Source organism: Sander vitreus, chromosome 5 (genome assembly GCF_031162955.1).
Source record: "Sander vitreus isolate 19-12246 chromosome 5, sanVit1, whole genome shotgun sequence".
NCBI classification, from domain to species: domain Eukaryota; kingdom Metazoa; phylum Chordata; class Actinopteri; order Perciformes; family Percidae; genus Sander; species Sander vitreus.
In genome coordinates, this window is record NC_135859.1 from 37,550,980 (window position 1) to 37,560,045 (window position 9,066).

At 45.6% G+C, this 9,066-nt stretch overlaps 1 protein-coding gene across 1 annotated transcript in view; it reads left to right on the forward strand.

Annotated features, from left to right (window-relative positions):
- Positions 1–8,644, forward strand: part of LOC144518790 (WD repeat-containing protein 5-like) — a 13,725-nt gene extending 5,081 nt beyond the window's left edge. Inside the window, exons 7-13 of the mRNA XM_078251704.1 lie at positions 104–159; positions 814–860; positions 5,193–5,268; positions 5,866–5,899; positions 5,989–6,063; positions 7,263–7,350; positions 7,592–8,644. Of these exons, the coding sequence (XP_078107830.1) occupies positions 104–159; positions 814–860; positions 5,193–5,268; positions 5,866–5,899; positions 5,989–6,063; positions 7,263–7,350; positions 7,592–7,692 (477 nt within the window). The 3' untranslated portion in view covers positions 7,693–8,644. The remainder of the gene's footprint in view (positions 1–103; positions 160–813; positions 861–5,192; positions 5,269–5,865; positions 5,900–5,988; positions 6,064–7,262; positions 7,351–7,591) is intronic.
- The last annotated feature ends 422 nt before the right edge of the window (positions 8,645–9,066 follow it).

Consider the following 9,066-nt stretch of genomic DNA (forward strand, 5'->3'; position numbering starts at 1 on the left):
TACACACACCCTGACATGTGTTTTATATTTCTTCATTGTGATGTGTGTGAAACAAACAGACATAAACCTCTCTGACCTTTGACCCTGTCTTTGGGATTTTCAGGTTCACTTCAACAGAGACGGCTCGCTCATCGTCTCCAGCAGCTACGACGGCCTCTGGTAGGTTTACACACACACACACACTCTCACACTCACTCTCACTCACACACACACACACTCACTCACTCACTCACACACACACACACACACACACACACACACACACACACACACACACACACACACACACACACACACACTCACTCACTCACTCACACTCACTCACACACACACTCACTCACTCACACTCACTCACACACACTCACTCACTCACTCTCACACACACACACACACACACACTCTCACACACACACACACAGACACACACACACACACACACTCTCTCTCACTCACACACACACACACACACTCACACACACACACTCACACTCACACACACTCTCACACACACACTCCCACACTCACACACACACACACACACACACACACACTCTCCCTCTCACTCACACACTCACACTCTCACTCTCACACACACACACACACACACACACTCTCTCTCACTCACACACACACACACACACTCTCACTCACACACACTCTCACACACTCTCACACACACACACACACACTCTCCCTCACTCTCACTCACACACACTCACACTCACACTCACATACTGTGTATAATATACATAATACACACCGTCAGAGTAGCATGGAGTCACGTGATGCTGAAGCATGTTTGTCTGTCTGCAGTCGTATCTGGGACACGGCGTCGGGACAGTGTCTGAAGACTCTGATTGGTGAGTAAACCCCCGGTTAATATTACAGAGCGTCTCTCTAATGGTCAGACACTCAGCAGCCCGTCTGCTGACCCTCACCACTCCTCTGAGAAAAAAGATCTGAAAACAAAAGACAGAAATTTACATTCTCTACTGTTTGGTTTCATGAAGGCAACCTCTAGTTTTGCATCAATTCGACAGAATACGGTTCTGCGTAGACGGAGGCCTTATTTTTCGACATAGCCAATCAGATCTTGCCTAAAGCAGTGATGTCAGCGTTGTAGCACAGGCAGAGCAGCTCTCTACGGCGTAGTTGGGCCACTCGATGCACGTGTCCTGTTACTGAACACTGATTATTCTGCATTTGACGTCATTTGCTGTTTGGTTTTCAGTCTGTTCTTTGTTCCTATACGTTCATGCTGCTGTCTCAGCCAGGACTCCCTTTAGGCGGTAACTCAGCCAGGACTCCCTTTAGGCGGTAACTCAGCCAGGACTCCCTTTAGGCGGTAACTCAGCCAGGACTCCCTTTAGGCGGTAACTCAGCCAGGACTCCCTTTAGGCGGTAACTCAGCCAGGACTCCCTTTAGGCGGTAACTCCGGCGCTCTCTGGTTCTCTACGCTGTATACTGGCGATCTGGCAGCATGCCAGTGGGCTGGTTGGTGTGTCCATGTCATTGACAAACACCGACATGGACACTGGAGGATGACACAGGAAACAGTTGTCGCTCCCATCCCGTCCCGAGCCCACGACAATGCTCCCGTCACATCCCGATCACGTGACTGCCCCCCCCCCAAAATCCTGCCCTGCAAAATCCAGAGAGAAAGAATCCCGTCCTGCTCCCGTTTGGTTCCCCATGTTGTCTAAAGTTATCAGACTCATGTGACCCGCGGGAGTCCCGAAAAATTGTCACCGTCTAATGGACACAGCTCTCTAGATGGTTGAGAATACAGGAAGAGGAAGAGACTATTAATGATCTGTATACCTTCCACCTTATACCTTCCTTCACCATGTGGAAGAGACTGAAGGCTCCAGACTTTCATCACTAAGACATAATAACATAGATGTAATGTATTGAATTCTGATGTATTTGTTCAAATCAAAAATAGAACGTAATCAAACTTGTTAAAATAAATTAAAAGAGCTAAAATGTCGCAGTAGAAGCAGAATAGTGAATCCTCTTCCATGCGACACACGTGCTGCTGATGAATGACGTAGCATGTGCTGCGACGGAGAACATTTTTAAGTCTGGATCGGCCCGTGGATCTGTTCATTTTTCCAATCCCCGATCCAGATATTTTGTCAATATCTGGGCCGATATCCCCGACAGGTATCGGATCGGGGCACCCCTACCTTGAAGGCGTCTTCGCTTTTCACAGGATTAAAGAAAAGACCTGGGATCTGTGTCTCTGACAGTAACCTGTCTCTCTGACAGTAACCTGTGTGTCTCTCTGACAGTAACCTGTCTCTCTGACAGTAACCTGTGTCTCTGACAGTAACCTGTGTGTCTCTGACAGTAACCTGTGTGTCTCTGACAGTAACCTGTGTGTGTCTCTGACAGTAATCTTTGTCTCTCTGACAGTAACCTGTGTGTCTCTGACAGTAACCTGTCTCTCTGACAGTAATCTTTGTGTCTCTCTGACAGTAATAAGTGTGTCTCTGACAGTAACCTGTGTGCTCTGACAGTAACCTGTGTCTCTCTGACAGTAACCTGTGTGTCTCTGACAGTAACCTGTGTGCTCTGACAGTAACCTGTCTCTGACAGTAACCTGTGTGTCTCTGACAGTAATAAGTGTGTCTCTCTGACAGTAACCTGTGTGTCTCTGACAGTAACCTGTGTGTCTCTGACAGTAATCTGTGTGTCTCTGACAGTAATAAGTGTCTCTGACAGTAACCTGTCTCTCTGACAGTAACCTGTCTCTCTGACAGTAACCTGTCTCTCTGACAGTAACCTGTGTGTCTCTGACAGTAACCTGTCTCTCTGACAGTAACCTGTCTCTCTGACAGTAACCTGTGTGTCTCTGACAGTAACCTGTGTGTCTCTGACAGTAACCTGTGTGTGTCTCTGACAGTAACCTGTGTGTCTCTCTGACAGTAATCTTTGTCTCTCTGACAGTAACCTGTGTGTCTCTGACAGTAACCTGTCTCTCTGACAGTAATCTTTGTGTCTCTCTGACAGTAATAAGTGTGTCTCTGACAGTAACCTGTGTGTGTCTCTGACAGTAACCTGTGTGTCTCTCTGACAGTAACCTGTGTGTCTCTGACAGTAACCTGTGTGTGTCTCTGACAGTAACCTGTGTGTGTGTCTCTCTGACAGTAACCTGTGTGTCTCTGACAGTAATAAGTGTGTCTCTCTGACAGTAACCTGTGTGTCTCTGACAGTAACCTGTGTCTCTGACAGTAATCTGTGTCTCTGACAGTAATAAGTGTCTCTGACAGTAACCTGTGTGTCTCTGACAGTAATGTGTGTCTCTGACAGTAACTGTGTGTCTCTGACAGTAACGTGTGTGTCTCTGACAGTAACCTGTGTGTCTCTGACAGTAACCTGTGTCTCTGACAGTAATCTTTGTGTCTCTCTGACAGTAATCTGTGTCTCTGACAGTAACCTGTGTCTCTGACAGTAATCTTTGTGTCTCTCTGACAGTAATCTTTGTCTCTGAGTACCTGTGTGTCTCTGACAGTAGTCTCTGCGTCTCTCTGACAGTAGTCTCTGACAGTAAACGTGTCTCTGACAGTAACCTGTGTGTCTCTGACAGTAACCTGTGTGTGTCTCTGACAGTAACCTGTGTGTCTCTGACAGTAACCTGTGTGTCTCTGACAGTAACCTGTGTGTCTCTGACAGTAACCTGTGTGTCTCTGACAGTAACCTGTCTCTGACAGTAACCTGTGTCTCTGACAGTAACCTGTGTGTCTCTGACAGTAACCTGTGTCTCTGACAGTAACCTGTGTCTCTCTGACAGTAACCTGTGTGTCTCTGACAGTAACCTGTGTGTCTCTGACAGTAACCTGTGTCTCTCTGACAGTAATGTGTGTCTCTGACAGTAACCTGTGTGTCTCTGACAGTAACCTGTGTGTCTCTGACAGTAACTGTGTCTCTGACAGTACTGTGTCTCTGACAGTAACCTGTGTGTCTCTGACAGTAACCTGTGTCTCTCTGACAGTAACCTGTGTGTCTCTGACAGTAACTGTGTGTCTCTGACAGTAACCTGTGTGTCTCTGACAGTAATCTGTCTCTCTGACAGTAATCTGTCTCTCTGACAGTAACCTGTGTGTCTCTGACAGTAACCTGTGTGTCTCTGACAGTAACCTGTGTGTCTCTGACAGTAATCTGTCTCTCTGACAGTAATCTGTGTCTCTGACAGTAACCTGTGTGTCTCTGACAGTAATCTGTGTCTCTGACAGTAACCTGTGTGTCTCTGACAGTAACCTGTGTGTCTCTGACAGTATGCCTGTGTGTCTCTGACAGTAATGTGTGTCTCTGACAGTAACCTGTGTGTCTCTGACAGTAACCTGTGTGTCTCTGACAGTAACCTGTGTGTCTCTGACAGTAACCTGTGTCTCTGACAGTAATCTGTCTCTCTGACAGTAATCTGTCTCTCTGACAGTAACCTGTGTGTCTCTGACAGTAACCTGTGTGTCTCTGACAGTAACCTGTGTGTCTCTGACAGTAATCTGTGTCTCTGACAGTAAACCCGTGTCTCTGACAGTAACCTGTGTGTCTCTGACAGTAATCTTTGTGTCTCTCTGACAGTAATCTGTGTCTCTGACAGTAACCTGTGTGTCTCTGACAGTAATCTTTGTGTCTCTCTGACAGTAACCTGTGTGTCTCTGACAGTAACCTGTGTGTCTCTGACAGTAACCTGTGTGTCTCTGACAGTAACCTGTGTGTCTCTGACAGTAACCTGTGTGTCTCTGACAGTAATCTTTGTCTCTCTGACAGTAACCTGTGTGTCTCTGACAGTAACGTGTGTCTCTCTGACAGTAACGTGTGTGTCTCTGACAGTAACCTGTGTGTCTCTGACAGTAACCTGCGTGTCTCTGACAGTAACCTGTGTGTCTCTGACAGTAACGTGTGTGTCTCTGACAGTAATCTGTGTGTCTCTGACAGTAACCTGCGTGTCTCTGACAGTAACCTGTGTGTCTCTGACAGTAATCTTTGTCTCTCTGACAGTAACCTGTGTGTCTCTGACAGTAACGTGTGTCTCTCTGACAGTAATCTGTCTCTCTGACAGTAACGTGTGTGTCTCTGACAGTAATCTGTCTCTCTGACAGTAATCTGTGTCCCTCTGACAGTAACGTGTGTGTCTCTGACAGTAATCTGTCTCTCTGACAGTAATCTGTGTCCCTCTCCTCAGATGATGACAATCCTCCTGTGTCTTTTGTCAAGTTTTCTCCTAACGGAAAATACATCCTCGCTGCTACGCTGGACAAGTCAGTATCCCAACCTGAGCAGGAAGATGGTTACTGTGTTTCTGAAGTTCCCATGTCTGTCCCTGCTGCTCTCTTCACTAACAAGCTTCTCAGCTTTAAGAGCTCAATAGTGTCTTGCCTAGCTTTATCTTACCAACATTGAGCTAGCTTCATCCCTCCATCCTCGTCCTCTGCCCCGGGGCAGTAAGCTAACGTTTTCCAGACCTCCCTCTGTAGGACTGAAGGCGTTCCCTCATATATAATCTCTACAGCGTTCTCTGAAACCATTTAAAGTTCTTGCATGTCTTATTTCTGCTTAAACTAAAGATTTTCGATTTCACCAGGCGCAGCTAATCAAAGCTAACTGCTCCGCAAAAAATGTGCTTCTTGTCTATTTATTGATAATGTTTGTCGGAGCCCCGGCGCTGCACAGAGCAGATGGAGCCCAGCCTTTGATTGGTGCAGTAACTCACTTACACAAAGCTAGCTTCACGTTCGCCTTATACACATTTAGCTAGGTTATTTTAACCTTTCTAACTTTCAACTGAGGCTCATGCTAGCTAACTAACTCAGAGCTAGCCTCTTCATGAAGCTAACTCTGTATTCTCTGGTTTACAGCACACTGAAGCTCTGGGACTACAGCAAGGGAAAGGTACTGTGTGTGTCTGTGTGTGTGTCTGTCTGTCTGTCTGTCTGTCTGTCATACTCTAACCTCGTGTCTCTGTCCTCTTGGTGTTTCAGTGTTTGAAGACGTACAGCGGCCATAAGAATGAGAAATACTGCATCTTTGCCAACTTCTCTGTCACCGGAGGGAAGGTGAGTTGATGTTTGAGTTCAACGCTGAAGCTGGCGTTAGCCCCCACAGAAACAGCTTCAGCAACATGGCCAAACTGGTGTACTACATCAGAGCTACTTCTAGTATACATCCATGTTCCCTGCACAGGCCTGTCCGTGTTTGACGGTGGTGTCAGTGATCCTCAGCACGTTGATTTCAGACCGCAGCAGAAAGCTTCAGAAATGCTCGGGGGTGTGAGGCTGGTCTGTTACATAGACTGTCTCAAACATGGACATGGCCTCTCCATGTCGTCACCCACGGGTTCCTGAAGAGCCAAAATGAAGCTCAAGGGGGGGCGGCTCCTAGGGATGGCTATGGAGAACTGGTACCTGTTCCAGCCGTGCGTCATCGTTTACAAAGGTCTCCATTTGTGCCGTCCAGACTATGAAGCAACCCCGCAGTTTTCAAAACGACACGGGGGCAGCAGTGTTTGCCAGTGTTAATTTAAGTGGCTGCAGTAGTGTGGACGCCAGGCGTAAGCGTGGCAAAAGATATTTGTTTGTTAATCCTCCTGTTGTCCTCGGGTCAAATCTGACCCGTTTTATAAAAAGTTTCTATATCAGAAATGTGGGTTTTCTTTCAACCACATTTTAAAAGAAAATAACGTGGACGGTTCCATACAACCCTCTTCATAAGTTCAATAAATGATCAGTTCACTACTTTCATTGAACTTGGGTGTTTTTATTCAATTTAATAGCGTTTAAAGAAAAATTGATAAAAGAACGTTGGAAAAACGTAGGAAACAAATGTCCAAAAAGCACATTATTATTATTATTATTATTATTATTATCATAGTCTTGATAATCTTCAAAAATGTCAGGAAAAGCTTAATAAAATAACATCAAAAAAAGCACAGAAAAGTTTTGACAGAAACTTTGAAAAATGTGACAAAATGTCGAAAAAGACGACCACAACGTTGGAATTTTTGTTCCATTTTTGACCCAGAAAAACAAAAAGTTGCTGCTGGTTGACGGGGAGACAACACGAGGGTTAAACCAAAATGTAGCAATGTAGATGTAGCCTCAGATCAGACCAGAAAAACCCCAAATGTGCCCAAACCTGCCTCCATGTTGTCCGGTTGGTGTCTGCAGCCACTTTACCTCCCGGCGAGGTTGGTTTCAGCACTCGGGGAACAGGTGAGGGTTGGACAGTTTAACCTCTGACCTCTGACCTCTTTCAGTGGATCGTGTCAGGCTCCGAGGACAGCATGGTTTACATCTGGAACCTTCAGACCAAAGAGATTGTTCAGAAACTACAAGGACACACGGGTAAGCAGACCTTTACCTCCCCTACTCTGTCTCCTAGTCGCCCGTCTTCTGTCCTGACTCTTTAAGTCTCCATGCGGTTTCCATATATATATATCTATATATATATATATATATATATATATATATATATATATATATATATATATATATATATATATATATATATGTATATATGTATGAGTTGGTAACAGAACGTAGACGAAGATAAAGTTGTTGTCTGTAACTTTGTGTCTCTGTGTAGACGTGGTGATCTCGACCGCCTGTCATCCGACAGAGAACATCATCGCTTCAGCCGCTCTGGAAAACGACAAAACCATCAAACTGTGGAAGAGTGACTGTTAGACCGCAGGAGACCCTGGATCCGGGTCCACAACCTGAACTGTCCTGCTTTAACACACACACACACACACACATTAGCTCTGATATCCACATGAACTCCTGAGTCAGACCCGGTCCCACTGTGTCCCCGCTTCACACCACAGACCTCCTGAGTCTGTTCCCGCTGTAAGACTCCAATCACAGGATTTCTGAGTGAGGTTGGGTTGGAAGTCAAGCTGGAAAATGACAACTCTTGTTTATAGGACCATCTTCTTGTTAAAAGGGCATTTAAAGTTCACTGTTGCCCCACCCAGACCTTATTAAATGTATTATTTAAGCTTCATTTCTCATCGTGCAGAGAGAAGTTCAGTCCGTCTGCTCTTAAAACCCAGACCATCCCGTCTCAGTCCTCGGGCAGCACAGAGCTTTTATTTTGCTCAAATGAAGACAGGAAGAGGCTTTTATTTTGGATTTCCTGTAGTTTAGGGTTAGTCATGTGGTAGCTAAGAGCCTGAATGCGTTGTGATCTGGTCTGGTGTTTACTATCCTTCCACATACAACAAAACTACAGAAGGTATGTGTTTCTCCTTTTAAGATGGAGACGTATTCTGATAATTATCCAAACACAGTCAAGAAAAGAGTGATAAATATTTTAAAACCGGGGGCTAACCAACTGAGCAGAGAGTAATGGCAGTTCTTTTGTTTAAAGATACAATCATTTAAAACCATCTGGGTTGAAAACCACTGAACTTACCTTTTTAATTTAAAGTCCAACTAAAATATAGTTTTTGGGCTGTTTGTGAAGCCGGGACACGCTGCGTTCACTGACACGCTGCGTTCACTGACCCGCTGCGTTCACTGACCCGCCGGTCTGTTGGAAAAACTTACATCTTCATCACGGTGCAGAAAATCAGTGATCAATAATGTTTGAAGGATTTCATCAGTTATTTGTAAATAAAGATTTTTTTTGAGTAAGGTGTGTCTCTGTCTCTCTCTCTCTTTCTCTCTCTGTCTCTCTCTCTCTGTCTCTCTCTGTCTCTCTCTCTGTCTCTCTCTCTGTCTCTGTCTCTCTCTCTCTTTCTCTCTCTGGCTCTCTCGCTGTCTCTGTCTCTCTCTCTCCCTGTCTCTCTCTCTGTCTCTCTCTCTCCCTCTCTGGCTCTCTGTCTCTCCCTGTCTCTCTCTCTCTCCCTCTGTCTCCCTCTCTCTCCCTCTGTCTCTCTGTCTCTGTCTCTCTCTCCCTGTCTGTCTCTCTGTGTCTTCTGCCGTACATGTAGATGAATGTCTCCAGTACTCGGAGGTGTGTGTTTACCATCTTCCCTCGTTCAGCTCGTAGGGACGGTGAAGCCAGTTGTTCAAGCAATACACACCAAAGAAATTTAAAAATGTCTACAAGACAGC